Raw genomic sequence first — 21,868 nt, 5'->3', positions numbered from 1 at the left:
ATAAAGGAGGAGAGAGTCCTCAGGTGGCTTTTGCAGGCTTTTATTAGGATTTACTAGGTACACAGCTGGCAGGGGTGCTGGGGGGCCAGGAGGCTGGTAAGCAAGTCTTCACTCTATCTGGTCTCTCTGGTATTCTCTGGTGGTCTTTGCTTCTCTTTCGCTCTCTCTTTAGCTCTCATTCTCTCTGCTTCTCTGCTTTCGTGGTTCTGCTGGCGTCCCCGTGACGCCGCCCTTATAAGCCCAGTCTTAGCCCAGGTGAATCCCATTTACATATGCCCACACCCTATTCCAGATGCCCGCCATCAGGCATGCATTCAGGACTGCAAGGATCTATCATCAATCCTAATGGCCAGGGCGGGGGAGGCGGGGCAGAAAAGCCTGATACTTTTTCACTTACCCTACAGGTAGACAAGCGGCTCACCCAAAATCTGGTATCCCAATTGGAAAGAACTAGGAAGCCAAAAGGACAACCTCTCTGCCTGTAGGCACAGTCATCTGAAGGCCAGTGCCTACTTCACACCTGCCATTTGCAATATATTTATAAAAATCCCAGCTCCAGACTGGCTCTCTCCTTCTTATGTAACTATTTCCCTTGTCCTCTCATGGCAATAGGGTTTACCACTCCAGCCCCCATGGCACTGCATCCTGGGTTGGTATTTTCCTTCTTGGTTTCACCTGTCCCTTGGGCAACTCACATGTTCGTTTGCTTTGGCTCCTCTAGTTGCTTAAAACCCCAGTTGCCACCTCTCCGGGGCCTGAGCTTCTGAAGCAGAGTGAGTGGATAATTCAACCTAATTGAGCCAACTAGAAACACTGATTACCAAAAGCTGGCCCGGAGCGCCAAGAGACACTGTCATTTGGGAAGAGTTAGACAAAACCTCGGAAATGGAAAATGGGGAGGGAGGTGTCCTGTCTGCTTTCCCATTGGACCAGTATCTGACACCCACAAGTTGCACCTGCTGCTTTCCAGCTGACATATTCCTCAGAAGCCTCTCTAGAAGTAGGCACCCCAACTGCAGGGTAAATGCAGCATCCCAAGGGCCTGTTTTCTTGACTGTGGAGGGGAGGTGGGACCAGGTCTGGGGAGCTGCCAACACCTTTGCCCACACAACTGAACCAAGCGCCAGAGCAGCCTTGGAGGAAACCTGGGGCTTCTCTGATAGGGCAAAATTTGCTTCTGTTTATTGTTATATTTGTCCAAATATTTTTTTTTTTTTTTTTAGTATCTTCCATGTGCCAGGCACAGCTAGGTTTACAAATCTTGAGAATTAGGTGGAAGTGGGGTGGCAGGTGCAGAGCCAGAGGTAAGGAGGCTCAGTCACAGTCTCCACAGGCAGGAGGGAGGCCAGCTCCACCGGTCTCGACAGGCACGGAGCTGTTAGTGCAGGTCAGCAAGCCCGCACAGTGGGAATTCTCAGAAGTGATTGCTTGAAGTCTACGCTTTGGGCTCTGCGATAGGAACAATTGGATTTCAGCTGAGCCTCCTGGCCAGGCAGGGAAGGAGCGGAAGGGTGCTGTTTCTTGGCTTAGTAGTTTTTAATCTTTTTAGGATCATGGATTCTCTTGGAAATGCAAAGATAACTGAACTTTCTACAAAAATATATATGCATAGGCATTTTGACACACAATTTTAGATGTTCACAAATGCTCCCCATTTTGGGGGGCATTTAAGGAATTCGATCCTTAAGTCTTGTAAGGATCTCTTCTTTAGACATGGAATCTGGACCTCTGCCCTCTGCCACCTGTTTCCTGCAGAAAACAGGTGATTCAGTTCACTCCTCAGGGAGAGAGAAGCAGGGGATTCCATCTGCCCTCCCAGCCCAGGCAGGAAGTGTTTGCAAAGGTGTTCCTGGGGTTGACCCCAGAGGCTGATCCCGGGACCAACCTCCTGGGAACAGGGGTTTCCTCACTTGACACCTCTGAGGAAAGCAAACCAATATGTGGCCTGCCTCAGGTGCTCATCCCTTTCCTCTGCTTTCCTTCTGGTCCTTGCCGTGGAGTCTCTTGTGCTGGAGGGTTCAACAAAGGGCATGCAGGCATGGCAAGGAAAGAGCAGAGTTCTGAGATTTTTCTCTTCCCTCTGCATTATTATTTCTTTTTAATTATTGGGGTGATGGCTACCTCTCTGCTCACCTTTCAGGTCCTGCTGTCAGCCTCACCTCCAAGTTCTCATGGTGGGGATGGGCCTGCAGCCTCTCCCCACGCTACTCTCCACTGTCAGCCAAAGTGCTCCTGGCCTGGTGGGCTCTGGCACTGCCCAAGTTGCCAATTGGTTTTATTTCTCCCTCCAGCTAGTCTGGACATTGGCTATGCTTCCTTCTTGTGCCTGTGGCCCATGTGGGTCCCCAGTGGCTGCAACGTCAGAGGGAACTCCCAGAGCTGACAAATGATTGGAGGGAAGGAGAGGCAGCCGTGAGCTTCCAGGGGCTTCACCTGAGCCTCCTGACTCACACACGCTTGCTGCCCTCCGCACCTTCAGGTGTGCAGGTAGGTCTGCAGTTGGGATGGGGTGGGCGCTGGGAATGTTGAGGATGTCCTCTCAAGCTGTGGAGGGGTGCACTGACTAGAGTAGATGGGTAAGGAGCTAGAACTCATCCAGACGAGGAGGTCGCCAGGCTTTGCCCACTTTCCCATTCTGCTGAGTGCCTCTCACGCCAACGAGCTGTCCCGCCAGCCTCGTCTACCCACTCAGGGAGGGGAAGAGCCCTTCCCTTCACAAGGGCATGGGGACCTGGGTAGAATCTTTGCTCCCTTCTCTTGACTAACATCCTTCTGTGATCCCCAGACAGGCGCTGACTAAGGAGCATTTGCTGAGTGTCCTGTTAGAGGCTGGGAACAACAGAGGGGCTGAGGCTCCTGGTGGGAAGGGCGGGTGGAGAGAGCAGTGGCCCCTACTACCCAGGGGTCCTATCCCACCTCACCTCAGCACCCTGGATCCTGAATCAATGCACCTACAGAGTTGTACTCAGCACCACCAGAAGGGGCCCAGACCAGAGCAGTTCCTAGCTCCAGGCTCCTCTCCGTACCACGTCGCTCTGGCAGCTGTCAGACCCATCCAGATGCGGAGGGAGGACGATAGGCATGAGGACAGGGGAAAGGATGCCCTGGGAATATGGGGGGCTGGGTTGCTCTCGGCCTCCCGGTGTTGGGTGGGAATGTGGTTCCAGTCTCTCGTCACCAGCAGATTTCCTTGCATAGAAAAAACTGACCTCAGGCTTAGCTTACAAATCTGCTCTCAGTAAATGAGGAGACAGAGCTGGGATCCAGATATCCAGGGTCTGAGAGCTACCTCCTGCCCTTGGCTCAGCTCTGTTCTAGGAACAGGGTGAAGACGGAACCCTGAAGAGCCTGGAAAGGTAAGCCTGACTTCTCACCCTCTTTGTGACCCAGGGTTTCCCTGCCCTGGGTTCTAAGGAAGCCCATCAACCCCACCCCCACCCCACTAACATCTGAGGTGGAGACAGATGCGGCCAGTCAGTGGTACCGGATGTCTGTTTCCTGTCACTGCACCTGCTCCAGCTTCATCTCCCCTTGGATGCTGCTGTTGCCATGCCGACAACAACACTCACTCTCAGAGGGGCTGTTTCTAGGCTGCAGTCCCCTTTGTGCCTGCCTCAGTGTCACTCTGATAGTATGACTTGTGGGAAGCAAAGGCCCAGCCCGTGGGACCCCTTATTCCCTCCAGGTTGACTTCCCCTGCTCCCCAGCCTCAGTTTTTTCATCTGCATAACACAATAATGGGTGTCTCTGTTTGCAGCCCTCACCTGAGCGGCCCAGGACTGGTCCTTCACTCTCCAGCATTTGCAAGCACCCTGACAGAAGATGTCTGTGGCCACTAGTAGCCATAGGGCTCCTTTGCTCAGAGGTAGCTGTCCTGAGTCCAGGGACCCCAGCCTTTCCTGGGGCCTGTGACCCATCCTAACCTGTGAACACTGCTGGATCCTGGGGCTGCCCCTACTTTGCTCTGACCTCATGATCTGTTCTACTTAACCACAGCATGACCTTCCCTTGATTTTATGCTTGAGTTGGTTACTCCTCCAGGGTCCTCTGTCCTCTTTTTCCTACCAGTCCTCCTGCTGGTCTTACCAATAGCCCAGAACCTTGTGAGAAGTCAGGTGACTCCTGCGCCCTCCCAGGTAAGAAGCATAAGAAAGAAGGGTGAGAGGCCCGGATGCCTTCACCCCAGGGGATTGGGCCACAGTGTTCAACCCTTCCACAGACATGCCACAGCTTCCACTGCTTCGGAGAGAGGTGCTACCAGGAAGCAAAGTTCTCCAGCCGCACAGCAAAGTGCAGACATGGGGAGCACCACTGCAAGGTGTGGGGGTGGGGCTGTGTGGGCCACAGGTAGAGCTGCTGGAGGGGCTGCTGCAGAGAGGGGAGCAGGGTCATTGGAGGGGCTGACATTCTGGTAGAGTAAGGTGCTGGGAGAGATTGGGAAGTGGGAGGGAGAGCAGGAAGTTTTGGGGCTGCTGGGAGATGCTGAGATTGGATCTCCCCAACCCCCTCCTGGATTCTCTTTACCCAGCTGGTTCAATTCAATGCTTCCCACTACATGGCTGGGTGCAGCCTCAGTTGTGAGGCAGGAAATGAAACCAGTTTCAGCCCTTGTCTGCCCTCTGGCAACTTGAGTCCAAGCCCCTGCACTCTGCAGTGCTGCAGCAAGGGTCCCCTCTGCCTGGCACTCAATGATGAGTCGACCTCGGGTGAGAGCCCCACCAGCCTGCTCTGGACCCTACTTGCTTTGCCCCCTGTCTGATTCCTGCTCCCAATGACCCCGTAAACACTGAGCCCCACCCTATCTCTCCCAATTCAGAAGCCTACCCTTTGACAGGCCCTCGTATCTGAGCTCACTTTTCACCAACCCCTAGTAACTCCCTCACCTCCAACCTTGTCTGGCTGATCCTCTTCATCAGCTCCCCAAGTCTGAACTTTCTGCCTTCAGTGCCCTACCCCCTTCCACATGCCCCCATCCGCCCCCTGCTTTCTCCCAGCCCAGGTGAGCCAGTGCTCCCCATCCCCTCCAAGTTCCAAGGAAGCCAGGGCAAACTCCTATACTCTGACCACAGAGAGGATTTCAGGCAAGGGCCTCCCGCCCGCACCTGAAATACCCTCCTAGGGGTAGAGCTGGGACTTTGCCGTGGAGTTGTCCCCCAGTTGTGGGGGTGTCACAGTGCTTTCCAGGCAATTTTGCTCTGCTCCCAGGCCTAGGTCACCCAACCATCGCAGAGGACAAGCTGCTTCCCACTCCAACACTGGTGGCTACCACCCTGCCAGCCCCCAAGAGAAACGTGAGTGTCTCCTCCCTCACACCTGCCTGCTCTGGGAGGTGGCAGCAGGACCTGCAGCCATGTGGTGGCTGGGGCCAGTGGGACAGACACGTGGGGCGGTGCAGGCTCCCCTCTGTCTGGCACTCAGTCCCTTGTTCCATCTAAACAGAGCTCATCGTCCCTCAACCTTCCCTCCACTTTCTCTTCCAGGGAAAAATCTGTGCCACCTTCTCCTGCCAAGGCAGTGACTGCTTTGAGGGGCAGAAAGCTGTGGCTGGGTGCCCTGAGGGTTTGGACTTCTGTGAGGTGGGTCCCAGAACTGCTCCACGGGTGGAGGTGCTGTCCTTCCTCGGAACTGCAGGTCTTTCTCCTCCTCCTGCCTGGATGAAGTCAGCAGCCCTTTCTGGCTGGGGTTAGACCTGTGGAAAGCCAGGCTGCCAGGGTCTAGTACTCTGACCCTCTCAGCTCTGCACTATGCCAAAATCCAGGGCAACAGCTGGAATTTTCCAAGTCTCCATGACACGCCTCCTTGTTTCTTATCACCCTGTATGTTCTCTGGACAAGGGCTGGCTGAACTCTTGGGGAGGGAGGTAGGGGGCAGGGAGGTTCAGCTTGGGCTATAGCCCCATTTAACCCTTTATGCCTCTGTGAGTAGGGAGAGGGCCAAGGAGAGGATGAATGATTCTATCTCTTCTTGCAGCTGAAACAGTCCAGCTCAGGCTATACTGCAGGCTGCAGCCAGGCCTGCATGGCAGAGACCCCCAGGTGTCATGGGGCTGTGGCTCAGCCCTGCTACCAGGAGTGCTGCCAAGCCTCAGCTTCAAGCAGCTGCCTCCAGCTGGATGGGAACCTCCACTTCAACCAGGCAGCCTCAGGGGCTGCTAGGAGCTCCCTGCACTGGGACCTGGCAGGGGTGGTGCTGCTGTTCCTCCACTATGCCTTACTCCTGTACTTGCTCCCCTAGCCGGACCCAGCAGAATAGGAGAACAGCAGCCATGAAGACCTGTAGCCCTGCCAGTCCCCCCACCAACCTTCCCACCCCTGGCCCACCAGCAAATCTGATTCCTGTAGCTGTAGCTTTAGTAGTTCAATTCACAGCTCTAGGTTCAAGACTTCCCACCTCTCCCTCCCTGAGTCTAGGCCTGAACTTGGTACCCTCCAAGGGCACAGGGCCTTAGCCCTAATTCCCAAGAGAGACTAGAGTTTGGAAAAACAGAACCGCCGCCCATGTGACCCCCCTCACATGGGAGGACCCTAAAGACCTACAGTTTCTTCCTCTGTGAAATGCACCACCCCCATCCACTTTCCCCAGACTCTGCCAGCCTTTGGCATTAATAACAGGGCTGGTATTGAGGTTCCCTTGTTTTCCTGCAGTGACCTCCCTCACCCTCTTTATCTCTAAGGGTCTGAATCAATCCCCTTTCTCATTTGTGCTCCCCACCCCCCCTGCCCAGGGGGAATTTTGAAAGCAAATTCAAATAAACTTGAGCTCCATTTGTGTTGTGTGTGATTCCAGGAAAAGAGGATGACTGGGAAGAAGATTTGTTTCTGGAAGAGATTATGCAGTTAGAGTGATCTTTAGGGTGGAAATTCCCATTCAGAGAAAGCAGATGGGGCACTCTTTTTTGGGCCAGAGTTTGAGAGCAAGTATATTCATTAAAATAGTCCATTAATTAATCACTAGTACAACAAACACATTCTGAGGGCCAACTGTGTGCCAGAACTGTGCTGGGAAAAGACCTAACCAGCCTCAGGGAGCTTACAGCTTAGTGGTATGGTGGAGAGACTGGTCCTAAGCACCCATATCTGAGCTGACCGCCTTACCTTACATGGGGAAATAAACACCCCAAAGGAGATGGGACTTTGACAAGTGTCTGTGGCCCTGTGTGAATCCCTGAATCTGGAATAAGAGTTTTGACAACAAAGCACCTCCTTAAGCTGGCTTGAGAACTGAGGGGACCCTCCCTAGTCGTCTCCTCCCCTAGGGGAGCCCAGTCTCTACACAAGTGATCAGGGTTGCACCTGTATGAGCTGCGATCACATCCGTTATCCTCGAACAGCCGCCAGGCAGGCAGGTCTGCTGCCCCTCGCCGCCAGGCACAACATGAGAGGCTAAGGAGGTAGCAGGGCAGGTGTGACAGAGTCAATGACACAAGAAGTTGGAGTCAGACTTTCAGCTGACGCCCAATTTTGCCCCTTGCTAGTTGCAGGAGTTCGGTCAAATTGTTTGACCCTGCTGAGCGTCAGTTTCTTCACCTAGAAAACGGGGAATAATGATTCTTCATAATGTTGTTCTCCTTAAGTTGGGACAGGATAATTATTTCGGGGGGAAGAGTTCCAGCAGAGGTCAGAGCTGGCCAGCTGGAGGGAGTGGAGGTTGGACCTGAAAAGGAGGTTGGACCTCCTTGAGGTCCACGGGTCCATCCCCTTCCTGGTCCGAGATGGAGAGCTCAGCTTCCTCGCCCGAGGGCAGGCGGTGGAGAGGTTAGGGCGTTCGCTGACGTGACCTTTCCGGAGTAGCAGCCCAGCGTACCCCAGAATACAAGGAGTTAACCGGGGCGGGCAGCCCACCCCACCCCCCACGGTCGGCCGCGCATGCCGGGACTTGCCGGCGACGGACCCTCCTGTGGCGCGGGGGCCGCTGGGAAATGTAGTCCCCGGTGCGGCCCCGGGGCCTCGGTGTCCCGCCAGTCGAGCGCTGACAGCTCAGGAGGTAGGTGGCGATGGCAGGGGTTGGGAGCAGGTGGGCAGTGGGGAAGCCAGGGCAGGGCTGGGTAGACGGGAGTGGGCAAGCTGAGTGATGGGATCCCTGTCCCGTGGCCGTCAGAACCGGACACTTCCTTGGCCTGCTGCTGATGCAATTGGGGCCTGCAGGGCTGGGGGGAGGGCCATGGAGCAAAGGGATGCTTTTCCAGTCTTCAAGGGAAGAGGAACAGGACTAGAGTCCTTGTCCACATGAGACCGTCCCTCCCCAAGAGGAACAGGATGCTCCCCCAACTCCATGCGGACACACCACTAACAGCTCCCAGAGAGGCCCCAGCAAGACTAATACTGTCTTCCAAAAGGGAGGCAGCGCTCCATCCTAAGAGCAATGGACCGGCTGCCCCCACCAGCAATGGGACAGGCACCCCACCTCCAACAAGTGGAATGGGCTCCACTTGGGAATAACTGGATGCCTGCCCAGACAAAGGGCAGTCCCTCAGATTGTTACCCCCCACCAGGGCCAAAGGGATGACCCCTCCAGCTGGACACTTTAAAAGGCCCTTATAAGGAGGAGGGAGAAGATCAGGTCCCTCTACCTTCTCCCTGAACAAAAAAGGGCTCTCCTCCTTGCTCCCCAACTCTCTAAGGCAGCTCCATCACCTCCTGGGTAACTTGTGGACCAAATGGGATTCCTCTTTGTCATCTCCCACAGTGTGTCTGCTCAGCAGGGACCAGTATGGACCAGTCTGTGGCGATCCAGGAGACTCTGACTGCGGGGGAATATTGCATCATTGTATCCTTCCCAGCACTAAGTCCCCAATACTGGGCCTGCTGGATCCTTGGGAGTAGAATGGAAGGTGTCTGCATGTCTATCCCTTCTCCTCCCTCTCTCTGTGCCATCACAGGGGGAGAAAAACAGTATTTACCAAGTGCTTATTCCTGGACTCGCTGCCGGATGCTTTATTTATTTATTTGTTTAAACTAAGAACTTTTTTTTTAAAAAAGATTTATTTATTTATTTATTTATTTATTTATTTATTTATTTATTTATACAAGCACTGGGTACAGTCAGAAGTGCGGGAGGGTGAGAGGATTCACCAGAGCCAGAGCGGGGAACAGAACAGGCAGACTGACGAAATACACTGCTGAGGGGAGCAGCGGGCGAGGCAGGAGAGGCAGGAGAGGTGTGCGTGCCATGTGGGACCCTCGCCAGTGGCCGGGGATTGAGCTGGTGCTGCAGAGGCTGCGGGCATCTTTGCAGCCCGGTGCTCAACTGCTGTGCCACCAGGGGAGGCCCATCTGCCCGATGCTTTAAATTGTGGTATCCTCCCACCTCCTGTGAAGGTGGGAATCATAACCTTCATTTCACAGGTGGTGAAAGCACAGAGAGGTGAAGCAACTTTCCCAAGGCCACACCGTGAATTGTATGGGCCAGGGAAGGGCAGGGAAAGTGGGGCAGGCTGAGTTGACTCCATTTTGCTCAGATTTCCCTTGACCCTAAACTGTTGGCGGTACAAGGTATGCTGTGTGAGGGAGACAGCAGGCAAAGCCGCCTCCTGGGGCTTGTGCGCCACCGCCTGGAAGGTGGGGGCCAGGAATACGCGTAAGTAAGGGGTTCCCTCCTTGCCTGTCTGACCCAGGGTTATTCTTCACTGTATCCTCCAACAGGACTTCAACCATCCCTCTAGGGCAGAGTCTGAGTCTTCTAGAATAATTATGATAATGATAGTTAACATTTTTGAATGCTAAATGCTTTTTTTTTTTAAAGATTTATTTATTCATGCATACAAGAACTGGGGTACAGGCCAGATGCGCGGAAGGATGAGAGGATTTACCAGAGACAGAGTAGGGAACAGAACAGGCAGACTGACTGAAATACACTGCTGAGGGGAGCAGCGGGCGAAACAGGAGTGGTCTGCCACGCCATGTGGGATTCTTGCTGGCCTGCCAGGATCAAACCTGTGCTGCAGAGGCTGTGGACAGCTTCACAGGGCTGCGCTCAACTGCCTGCACCACCAGGGGAGGCCCTTTGAATGCTAAATTTTAAGCCCTTATCATTTGCCCATATCATTCGCAAAATGTGATGAGGAAGCTTCTTGAGCAGAGGCATTTTGTCATATTGTTCCAGATCTTGAGCCTTATGCCTAACTGCCTAAGTTGGTTCGAATCCAGTCTTCATTACTTGTGAGCCCCATGATTTGGAGCAGGTTCTTTTATTCCCTCAATTTTTCCAGAATAAAGTGGTTATTACATGTAATGTGTTTAAAACACTACAAAGCACATAGAAAGTGCTCGGTGTGGCCCATATATTACAAAGAAGGAGAAAGAATAAAAAAATACTTGTCACAGTTCTCATAGGCAGAAAGTGAGCCCTTCACTTTCAGAGCTGGGGTGGGGGCTCTTAGACATGATCTCATCCACCAATCACACTTTACAGATGGAGCAACTGGTTCAGAGGGAAAGGGTGACTAAGTGGGGTGACTAAGTTACACTGTAACAGGTACCCACAATGCTAGAAGGCTATCAAGTATGTATTTACTAACAAAACTGGTGCTCCCGCAAAGGAGATAAGTTTAGCTTTGATGACCTAGCTATAAAATTGCATGCAGAAGTGCAATTTACAGTCGCCAAATTAGGGAAACAACCTAAGTGCTCCCGAAAAGATGAGTGGATCAAGAAGATGTGGTGTATTTACACAATGGAATATTACTCAGCAGTCAAAAAAGATAAACTCATGCTATTTGCAGCAACATGAATGGAGCTAGAAGGGATAATGCTAAGAGAAATAAGGGTCAGATAAAGACAAGTTTAAAAACTAACGCTTGAAGGTTGACTGTAGAACTGAAGCATCCAGAGGGAGGAGATGGGATGGGGGGAGGCGTAAGAACAAAAGGAAGGAAGCACAATGGGCTATGGAGGCAGACTAGGGGGACTTGGCGGTAGGTGCTCTATAGTGGTGATACCTGATGGGGGGTCCTAATATTATCTCAATTAAAAAATAGGTAGATAAATTGATTAAAAAAATAATTGTGTGGAGAGTTGGGTATCACCAGCATAGCCCTGGGGACCAAAGAGGGAGTGTGAGCACCCAAGGCCCCCACATAGGCCCGTGGGATAGCCAGTGGGCACTGTCCTCACCTCTGCTTCCTGCCCTTAGTCTCTTCCTGTACACACATCGGAGGATGGCCATTACCGGGGATGATGTCTCTTTGGACCAGATAGTGCCAGTCTCTCGGGACTTTTCGCTGGAAGAAGGTGCCACAGTGGGGTGGTATGAGGCATATTTCTGCCCTTGTTGGGTGTGGGGCAGCGGGAACAAGGGCAACACTGGGGCTGGGGTGCACAATTGTTAAGGGCCTTTTTATTTCCCTCCCCAGTGTCTTCAGACGGTGAACTCTACATTCTTGGTGAGTGGTCCTTTCGGTCTGGGTCCCAGCTGGGGGAGAGGAACAGCATGTACAGGGAGAGGAACGGTGTGGCGTGAGAGCACCCTCTGGCAAGACTCAGTGGAAGCTGGCTCAGCCCACCTCTGGGGCCATAGTTCCCAGCACTGTCTGCCAGCTTGTTGCACTGGGAACCCTCTGGGTGCTTCTATCACCTGAGCTGTGGCCTCGTCTCCCCACAGAGCCCTTGCGCATGCTGTTCCCTCTTTCTGAAAGCTTTCATGCCTCTTGTCACTCAGCCAGCTCACCCTTCGGGATTTCAATTCATACTTGACTCTTCCCAGGGAGACGTGGTTGAACTCCTGAAGTTGTGCATCAACTTATTGATGTGCATTCCTTTTTCTCGTCCTGCCAGCTACCTGCCACTCACAGTGATTTAATCATTTGTAGTGACTGATTTAATGTCCGATTTCTTTGCTAGGCTGTAGTGATGGTAGTATGATAGTAATAATAATAAGTGAATGTTTAACTAACAGACACTACACTAAGCCTTAAGCACATCCTATGGTGCTTTGCTCACAACAACTCTGAGGAAATCACTGTTTCCCATTTTAACAGCCAAGATACCTGAGGCCCAGAGAAATGAAGTCATTATTAAGTGATGGAGCTAGGATTTAGATTCAGAATCCAGACTCTAGAGCACCCACTGTTTATCATTCTGCCAGATGGCTCCTACTCATTCATCAGCTCAGCGCAGGATTCTGTGTGCCCATCTCGAGCCTGCTGGGTTCTGGGTGCCAGCTACAAGCAAAGCACATGCACAGTCTCCCTCCCTGAAGACAGGCCGCATGCCTATTCTCTCCACCATGGTGTCCCCAGTGCCCAGCATGTGCCTGGCACAGTCAGGCACACTAACCAATGGATAACCCTTCTTGTCTGCCCCTCTTTGCTTTTCACTCCATTTGTGGGGTATAGATAGATGACAGGTCAAGAACTCACCCTCTTTCAGCCCTACCTGGTACTGCAAGGCTTAGTGACTTTTTAGAGCCCAGGTTCACCCCCTCTGTAGAGTGAGGATGATGTTAATTTGGAGCTGAGGGTACAGAGGGTTCGCTTATTTCCCCAGCAGCTGTCTTTAGGGAATTGCTTACAGGCTGGAGGGGTTTTGGGATCTTGGGCTGCTTATTCTCCATTTCGGGAGTCTATCCTTAAGGTGCACCTCAGTACTTAGCTCCTGAAGGCTAAGGGTTCACTTCCTCCCCACTCTGCAGGCTCAGATGTAACTGTGCAGCTGGACACAGCGGAGCTCAGCCTCCTATTCCAGCTCCCCTTTGGTTCACACACCAGGACGTTCCTCCAGGAAGTCGCCAGAGCCTGTCCAGGTAGGTAGGACCCTGGCTCTCAGAGGGCAAAGGGCTGGCTGGGCCTGATCTCTCCACTCCCGTTGACTTTGCACACTTTGGACTCACAAGCCCAGTTTCTGTGCCTTCTCAAAGCTGCTGGCACGAGGCTGTAGAGCCCGAGGCTGCCACCTAAATACAGTATTTGCATTTCAGTTTTCCCATTTCTGGACCTGAGTTTTAACCTCTTTGCCTTCCTGGCCCTGGACAGAGCTGCACAGGGCAGATTGTGATTCTCATGAAGAATCTCTTAGAATTTGGAAGGTCAGCAATTTCTAGGTCTATCTTCCTTCTCTCTGCCAACCACAGCCAAAACCAAGGGAAGTCTGTCACATGGGCTCTGTTGCTCTTAAATCCAGCTCTGTCCTTCTCTGTAGCTGAGAAAATGGTCTAGCTTTGGCCTAGCAGTGAGAGGTTAGTGGCATCTGGGACAGAATTTGTTTAGATTAGGAGAACAGCCAGGCAGATAAAAGAGAGTTTGTATAGAGCAGAGGAGTCAGCCACAGAACATGCAAATTTAAGCCACCAGGTGCTGGGTTGAGATGCTTCCCTGACGCCAGTACTTACTTCCTTTCCAGCTAGCATCTTGTCTGTGAGGGACAGAGGGGAGAACTTTCCTTCTGTCATGGTTTCACTTGGAGCCTGAACACCAGCTTATATTGCCCGATGTGCCAGGAAGGGTACTGGCTTTGAATGCAAACTGGAGTAGGGGAGAAAGGAGGTAGAAACAAGATTATAGAACCTTGAATGCCTGCTAAAGGGTTGAAAGATTATTCTACAAGCAGGGGGGAGATTTAGCTACACATCTTAAACTAACAATTGTAACTTATTTTATGATTATCAGTAGTAGTTATAGGAGAGGTAATATAGTCATAAAAGTGAGGCGTGTGAACTTTGAAGCTACACAGCTCCTTGTGTTTGAAACCTATCTTTGTTGGACCCTAGCTGTGTGACTTTGGGCAAGCCACCTTATCTCTCTGAGCCTTAGTTTATAGACTTATATTTGTGAAGAATAGCTTCCTCATGGGGTTGTGAGAATTACATAAGATAACACATGTGAAAGTGTCTAGTGCCTACTTGGAGCTCAGAGAAATTTTTCCTGCTTTGGTACAAAAGGGCTTATAACTTCATTGGTATTCATTGTTGACATATTGTGTGCTAGGCACTGTTCTCAGAACTTTCCCCATATTATCTTATGGCTTGTCTTAGAAGGTAGGTATTGTCAATGTCTCCATTTTACAAGTGAGGAAACTGAGGCTCAGAGAGGTTAAATGTCTTGCCAGAGTTTATAACTAGTAAACTATAGAGACAGAGCTAGGGGCCTCCCTGGTGGCGCAGCGGTTGAGCGCTGGGTTGCGAAGCTGCCCACGGCCTCTGCGGCGCCGGTTTGATCCCCGGCTGCTCCCGGAGGGTCCCACATGGCGCGCAGACCTGCCGCCCGCTCCTCCCCTCAGCAGTGTACTTCGGTCCTTCTGCCTGCTCTGCTCCCCGCTCTGGCTCTGGTGAATTCTCTCACCCTCCCGCGCTTCTGACTGTACCCAGTGCTTGTATAAACAAACAAACAAAACAAATAAATAAATAAATAAAAATATGCCTCTATTAAAAAAAATTTAAAAAAAAATAGAGACCGAGCTAGGCAAGATTAGCTTACCCAAGAGCTCTTAAGTTTTGTTCTAGCGCTTCCTTTGCTCATGCCACCCTATCCCATAGAAATGACTCCCAGAAGGCTTCACACAGGAGGTGAGGTTTAAGTTGAAACGTGAAGGATGGATGAGTTTTCTCCCAGGCAGGCAAGTTACGAAGGGCAGCAATAACTGCCCTGGGAGGGAAGAGCAGGTCCTTTGGGAATGAACCTGAGGTAGGAGGGTGTGGAAAGAGCTGAGCCAGCAGAGGCCAGCAGAGGCCAGCAGAGGCAGCTCAGGAAGAGATTTAAATCACTAACAAAGAGCCTGGACTTTGCCCTATAGCTTGTGGGAAACTGTAGGAATTTTAAATCAGGGAACGATAAGGCAGGATTTGCCGGTTAGAAAAGTTCTTCCGGCAACTGGTGCAGAAGGGTGAAGAGCCTAGAATAAGGAGGTTACAAGGAATGTATTGCAGTGGCTTAGGTATAAAAAATGAGGCTTGGTCTAGGGCTTAGTGATGGGGAGGAAATAGGGAGGGTGAACTGGTGAGGTCAAACTGATGAGAAGGAAGGTGCCATGGGCACAGTGAGTTGGGTTGTGTTCACATCTTTATCCCCAGTGGTTACAAGAGTGCCTGCACATAGTAGGTACTTAATAAATGTTTGTTAAGTAAATGAGCAAAGCATGGTACTTAGCTATGGGAATGAAGGAGAGGAGTTGAGAATGACTTTCATTTTTTAGGTTTAGATATCTGTCCATCAGCCTTCTTACCCTTTCTTCCTTCTAAGAAGTCCCTGCTGGGCTAACTGGCAGGGAAACTACTAACTCAAGTCCTCCGAGCCTTTGTCATGATGTGGACTTCCTCAGGGAAGGGCCTGGATGAGGGAGGACAGGTGTCTTAGATATCAATCAGCCCAACCCTTGCATTTCACATATAAAGGGCCTGTAGTCCAGGATGAGGTTATAGGTGAAAGGAACTCATTTTATTCCCATCCAGACCTTGGTGGATGATCTTGTGCAGCACAAAAGGCCAGGGAGTGGAAGTGCCTTACTAAAAGACCACAGTTAAAAACTAAACCAAAACAAACTGTAGAAATCTAATTGTAGAACCTAGGTTACTAGAGAAGGGGGAAGGGGAGCAAAATGAAGGGGAGAGAGAAGGGGCCCAGAGGATTATGGTGGGTTATTGGTGCTTTAGTGGTAGGAAGAAATCATACACAATATTGTAAGCCAATGTTACCTGAATAAAAAATAATTTTTAAAAAGAGAAAAAACCATAATTAAAAAATTAGTCAACATTAATTGAGGGCCTTCCTGGTGGCACAAGGGGTTGAGACGCAGCACTATGAAGCTGTCCACAGCCACTGCAGCACAAGTTCAATCCCCGGCCGGGGAGGTGACCCACATGGCGCAGCAGACCTCTCCTGACTAGCCCACTGCTCCCCTCAGAAGTGTATTTCAGTTGATCCATCTGTTCTGTTCCCTATTCTGTCTCTGATGAATCCTCTCACCCCCCCACACTGCTGATGTACCAGACATTTTTCTAGGCATCTAGACACCACACAACAACCATGTTCTATTCAGTGTTTTGAGCAACACTAGAAAACAGATACCCTGTGTTATAGGTGAGTGAGCTGACACTGAAAAGGTAAGTAACTTACCCAGTGTCACTTATCAATTCAAATAACAGGAGCACATTTGGAATCTCAGCTTCTAACTCTGGAGCCCATGTTGTCCAGAGATTTCAGTTCAAATTCGGCTGTACCATTTCTTAGATGCACTTCAGACTCTAAGTGGAGGGAGACCTTCTGTGAGAAGTCAGGTCTTGGCTTTATTCTGTGTGAACTGAAAATTTGAATGTGCCTAAACTAGTATTCCAAGAGTTTTGTGAGGATCATATGCAGCAGTGCATGGGTTGATAGCATGTAAATGCTGAACATAATTTAAAAGCTGTGTCTGACAGTGCCATTGTCGGACTGGGGCCCAGCTCTCTTTACTTATGATGTGCTGACAGGTCCGGTTCAGTTTGATCAGGTTCAAGCAGTTGAAAGGGATCGGGCAGCATAGGCATTAACAGCAAGTGTTTGGGGGTCAGGCCTGGGTTTGAGAGGTAGAAGAGACTCAAGAATTGCTAGGAATGGCGATCTGGTTATGCGGGGGGATGGAAGGACTTGTTTTTTTTTTTTTTTTTAAAGATTTATTTATTTATTTATACAAGCACTGGGTACAGTCAGAAGTGCGAGATGGTGAGAGAATTCACCAGAGCCAGAGCGGGGAGCAGAGCAGGCAGACTGACAAAATACACTGCTGAGGGGAGCAGTGGGCTGCAGGAGAGGTCTGCGTGCCATGTGGGACCCTGGCTGGCGGCGGGGGATTGAACCGGCGCTACAGAGGTTGTGGCAGCTTTGCAGCCCAGCACTCAACCGCTGCGCCACCGCCACCGGGGGAGGCTCGGAAGGTTTTGTCTTGAAGGTCATCAATTTCACAGCAAGCACAAGGTTTTTACTTGGAGTGTATATTTATCTTGAATGTCTTGCAAGTTGCCGATGGAGATTATAGATAAAGTCCCTAACCTACTTTTTCTCTACTAACAAATATTTGACTCTGCTCCTCACCTCACTGTGACCTTAGGCTTGGCCTCTCTGAGCTCAGTTGCCATGGGATAATCGCTTCCTACCTCCTAAAGTTGGTGGTGAGGATAAGGAGATAATATACTTATGAAGCACAGACCTTGGCACAGTTACCAGAAGGTCGGAGGAGTGGTGCGGATCCACCTTGGAAGAGCACGTCTTTTTTCACATTCTTCACCCGTCCTGTGGGCACAGAAAACAGGCTTGGAGTCCATCCTGAGAGGCTTAGCAATTTGCTCACGGTCATGCGATGACAATACAGAGGTAGAACCGGCTCTTCAAGCCCCTGCTTAGTGTTCCCTCCTTGTTTCTCCCATAGGCTTCGACCCAGCGACCCCTGATCCGGAATTCCTGTGGCTGTCTCCATACAGGTGCACCAAACCGCGCGGTTGGAACTCGGCCCCAGGTACCTGTCCGGGGCGCGCGAGAATTGGCCGAGACAAGTGTCGGTCTCGAAAAGAGCGGCGGGGATTGGAGGAGGCCCAGCCTAAGAGGGCGGTACCCATTCTGATTGGGGGCGGGGCCATGGAGCATACCTGCCTTCGATTGGTGCAGGTGGCATGCGGGGGGCGGGCTCCCCGGGGGGCGGGGCGGACCCCTCTGGGGGCGGGGCGGGCGGTGCGATGAAGAGCTTGAGGAAGCTGGCAGGGAAATGTCCGCCGCCGCTGGTTCTCGGGAACGCGACTCTGCAGGTCCGGGGGGCGGTGGGGAGCTGGGTGGCGGGTCTGGGCCGGGGCAGCAGCGGGTCCGACCCTCGGGGGGCAGGGCCTGTGGGCTGGCGGGTGGACGCACGGGGCAGAGATCAAGGTCCTGGCCCTTCGGAGGCGGGGACTCGGGGCTGATGTTCCGTGGGAATGTTATTCTTAGCCGGGCGTCATGGGGGATGGCGGGGGACTCGGGGAACCCGAGGCTGGGCTTGTGGTCAGGCTCCGTCCCTGACTCTCTGTGTGACCTGGGGCCGGTCTCTCGCCCGCCCTGAATCTCCGTTTCTCCATCCTGCCCTTCGGTCAGTTTCTTTAATCCTGTCCGCCCGAGTGTGGCTTGAGTGGGTGGAGGCGCACCCCCCACAACAAAGCCTTCCCTGCGGTGAGGAATGGGGAGGGTGGGGGGTTGTCTGCCCTCTCCTCGGTCTTCAGTCCCTGATAGTGTGGTTTGTGCGCAGACCTGGAGCCCAGGAGAGCAGTGTGCTCTGGGAATGGAGGCCAGGATGAGGTTACAGGTGAAAGGGACTAGATTTTTTTCCACCCAGCCCTTGGTGGATAATATTGTGCAGCACAAAAGGCCAATTGTTGAGCCAGAGGTTGTCTTTGGGGGATGGAGAGGCCCAGGGCAGCAATTTGGGTCAGTCTGGTTCTTTGGGAGGACCTGCAGACCTGGATTCTCTGTATGGCTCCTAGGTTTTCTGCAAGGGCTCCCTGGTGCTTTTTTCTCTTGGATGTAGCTCCAGTTTCCTGCAAGCTTGGCCATGACCACTAGTATCCTTTGTGCCCCTTTTCTCAAGGGCCATGAAGAGTGTGTCAAGTAGCTGTGTAAAATTTGGGCCAGCACTCCACTTGCTCTTACAAGGCATGGAAACTATGAGGGGTGGGGAATAGCATGTTGCACAAGTTTGTAAAATGAGAGGAAACGAGACGAGCAAAGGACTTCCTCAGTGCTTGCGCTTTCCCTTTATTGCAGCCACCGCAGATGCGGTCAGTCGAGCACCTGATGGAGCTGCTAGTTTGCATCTTTTTTTTTTTCTTTCTTTTCTTGTTGATAGTTTATATCTTTCATGCGCTTATCTCAGTTCAGTTGAAGTGTTGATCTTGAGACAGCTGTTGCTTCCATTTCCATGGTATTCTGGGCCAGGTGCTGGGACAGGTCCTGCCCCCTTTGAAAGAGGCTGCCAGAATCCAGACCACAGGTGAAGAACAGAAGAAGGTGGGTTCTGTCTTTTCAGCCAGCATGCCAGCCCAGGCTGTGGGAGTGCTCAGTATCTTAGTAGAGGGAGACCTGTGAGAAGTCAGGACAGCTCTGAAGTCAGTTATCTGCCCCTGGGTGATAAATATGCAGTGACCTCACAATCTTTGTGTTTCTTTCAAAACACAAAAATTGGCCACATGCTGGTGAAACCAAACCGAGAGTTTGGTTTCATTTTTAGTTAAAAATGATTTGTCCTTATGGTAAGTGGAGTTATAATACTAATTGCTAAGATGCTCATGTTAAAGAAATGGCACTGAACCCCAGTTCTGTTTGGGTCATCTTTGTTTCCAGAGTTGCTCTGGTCTCAGAGAAGAGTCACATCTACCACAGGTAAGAGGAACTTTTGGACCTCATCTGGATGGTCTGGACAGTCCAGACCCCAAGGGAAACAGGTAGTAGATTTGTTTCTTCCTAGGTACATATGATCAGAGTACCTACTTCCCGATAGCCTGGGGAGCCAACCCGAGGCAAAAAGGGCGACTTAGAAATGCTACTTGCAGTGCGTTTGGGGAGAAACTGTTATCCCAGGAACTGACAGTTTGATAGAGAGGGATCTGAAGGTTCATAACTAGAGGTAAGTGTGTGTAGGTTTGGCCCAGCAGGACTTGGTCCTTGTCGGTCTGGGTATTTGCGGAGCCAAGGTGAATTCAGTCTTCACTTCTTGCCTTTGCCTTGATAGAGAAAGGATGCTTTGATAATTCTCTACAAAATGTCCATTCTTTTCTTTGGTTTGTCTCTGCTGGATACAGGGGTGTCAACCATGGTAGGGTTTATGGTACAGATGTGAAGTTCGTTTTATATTGGAGCCCCTGTCTCCACATTCAGACTGGTGTCTTTGAACTAAGTTGTGATGTTGCAGTGGGATGTAGTGCTTCCAGTGGCAGCCTATTCATCCAATTCTTATGGCTTCTGCAGCTGCTAAGACCTTGCATTGGCCTCAGACAAGTAGCTGTTGTAAATAGGGGCTTTTCTGCTTCCCGCTTACTTAACTGCTGTTTTTTTGTGTGTAGCCTTTTCTTTCCTATTATGCTGAGCAATTGATGGTGCTGTTATCCAGAAAACCCCTTGGGTGATCCTGCCTGGGAGTCAGTACTCATCCAAGTCATCGTTCAAAGTGTTGCCCTGCATTTCATCCTGGGCACATGCAAAGTCCTGGAGCTGTGTTCTGGAGGATTCTGAGCCTTGCACTAGGAAGGAAACAGTTACTCAGAAGTCCTACTAAAGCTATTCCAGGCTAATTTAATGAAGTGATAATGACAACACAGTTTGGTCTTTTTTTTTTTTAAGGTTTATTTATTTATGCATACAAGATTTGGGGAACAGGCCAGAGACGTAGGGGGTGAGAGGATTCACCAGAGACAGAGCGGGGAGCAGAACAGGCAGACGGACTGAAGACACTGCTGAGGGGATTAGCGGGTGAGACAGTAGAGGTCTGCCTCGGCCATGTGGGTTTCTCCGTGGCCGGCTGGAGATCGAACTCATGCTTCAGAGGCTGCGGATTGCTTCATACTGCGGTGCTTAACCCTTTGCGCCACCAGGGATGCTCAGTTTGGTCTTTTGAAGTGGTTTTCTTAGTCCATGGTTGATTCAATGTGAGCTAGCTTTGTAGTAATTTAAATTTAAAATGAGATGAGCTCTGAGTAGTTTTTCCCCTGGACCCAGGAAACAAAGCATTAAAGTCTGGCTTGAGAAAGGAAATGAATGCTATTTATATCCCAGGGTAGCATAACGCATAACGTAGATTACCAGAGTAGAAGCCAGAGAGAATGTAGGAAAATAGCCCACGGGTGGCTTGGTCCTGGTGGGTGTCTCTCTTTCCCCTCCTCCCACCCCCTCTCACTCTCCCATTCTTTCTTTTTTTTCTCTCCTTCCTCCCCACCACCCCCTTGAAGCTCTGGAACTTTGCTCTATCCATGTCAATAAGTCAGATGTCTTACTATCATATCTTTTTAGCATGGAAAGAATGAACTTTCCTAGATGTTTATCCTGGAGGTAGAAACATCACCCTTCATCTCTGCATTTGTAGGAAGCTCTGCAGGCTTCTAAGCAAATTTATTCGGAACACTTGTTTCTTTAAACGAAAGAGAACTGTCATCATTTACCCCCTCCTTTTGTTATTCTGTACTCCATTTTCCTCCTTTGTCCCATTTAACCTCGATTTTGTTTCTAGTACAGGAGAACCCCCAGAAGACTTTTCTTTGCTTCTGAAAACAGGTTGTTTGGAGATTGTACAGTAGGAGACTAGAGCAGGAAAGGTGATCCACAGACCTTCAGTTAGAAGTGGAGCTCTGGGGCCTCCCCAGTGGCGCAGCGGTTGAGCGCTCGGTTGCGAAGCTGCCCGCAGCCTCTGCAGCGCAGGTTCGATCCCTGGCTGCTCCCCGGCCACCAGAGGAGGGTCCCACATGGCGCGCAGACCTCTCCTGCCGCCCGCTGCTCCCCTCAGCAGTGTACTTCAGTCCTTCTGCCTGCTCTGCTCCCTGCTCTGGCTCTGGTGAATTCTCTTACCCTCCCGCGCTTCTGACTGTACCCAGTGCTTGTATAAATCAATCAATCAATCTTGTAGAAACAAATAAATAAATAAATAAATCTTTAAAAAAAAAAAAAAAAAAAAAAAAAAAGAAGTGGAGCTCTGCAGGGCCTTCCCGGTGACACAGCGGTTGAATGCTGGGCTGCGAAGCTGCCAGCAGTCTCTGTAGCGCCGGTTCAATCTCTGGCCAGTAGGCGAGGGTCCCACATGGCATGCAGACCTCTCCTGCCGCGCCTGCTGCTCCCCTCGGCAGTGTACTTCGTCAGTCTGCCTGTTCTGCTACCCGCTCTGGCTCTGGTGAATTCTCTCACCCTCCTGCGCTTCTGACTGTACCCAGTGCTTGTATGAATAAATAAATAAATCTTAAA

General features: G+C 51.1%; 2 protein-coding genes across 6 annotated transcripts in view; both read left to right on the top strand.

Annotated features, from left to right (window-relative positions):
* The first annotated feature begins 3,559 nt into the window (after positions 1-3,559).
* LOC119235799 (uncharacterized) lies at positions 3,560-6,234 on the top strand. Its single transcript, XM_054691190.1, has 8 exons — positions 3,560-3,631; positions 3,758-3,865; positions 4,069-4,136; positions 4,220-4,318; positions 4,529-4,706; positions 5,206-5,291; positions 5,481-5,576; positions 5,971-6,234. The coding sequence occupies exons 2-8, from the start codon at positions 3,823-3,825 to the stop codon at positions 6,232-6,234; spliced, it is 834 nt and encodes a 277-aa protein (XP_054547165.1). The 5' UTR covers positions 3,560-3,631; positions 3,758-3,822.
* A 1,685-nt stretch (positions 6,235-7,919) lies between these two features.
* Positions 7,920-21,868, top strand: part of INPP5B (inositol polyphosphate-5-phosphatase B) — a 50,842-nt gene continuing 36,893 nt past the window's right edge. For 2 of the 5 annotated variants that reach the window (XM_054690947.1, XM_054690946.1), the window contains exons 1-7: positions 7,920-7,983; positions 8,686-8,767; positions 9,483-9,576; positions 11,131-11,228; positions 11,351-11,380; positions 12,628-12,738; positions 17,331-17,417. In XM_054690947.1, the coding sequence (XP_054546922.1) occupies positions 8,710-8,767; positions 9,483-9,576; positions 11,131-11,228; positions 11,351-11,380; positions 12,628-12,738; positions 17,331-17,417 (478 nt within the window). In that variant the 5' untranslated portion in view covers positions 7,920-7,983; positions 8,686-8,709. Of the gene's footprint in view, positions 7,984-8,685; positions 8,768-9,482; positions 9,577-11,130; positions 11,245-11,350; positions 11,381-12,627; positions 12,739-17,330; positions 17,418-21,868 lie in introns of those variants that run through there. The other 3 variants (XM_037498258.2, XM_054690948.1, XM_037498259.2) reach the window with 3 other exon arrangements.

Source organism: Talpa occidentalis, unplaced genomic scaffold (genome assembly GCF_014898055.3).
Source record: "Talpa occidentalis isolate TD23 unplaced genomic scaffold, MPIMG_talOcc4v2.1 talOcc4.9, whole genome shotgun sequence".
Taxonomy (NCBI): domain Eukaryota; kingdom Metazoa; phylum Chordata; class Mammalia; order Eulipotyphla; family Talpidae; genus Talpa; species Talpa occidentalis.
This window is presented reverse-complemented; position numbering and strand designations above follow the sequence as displayed.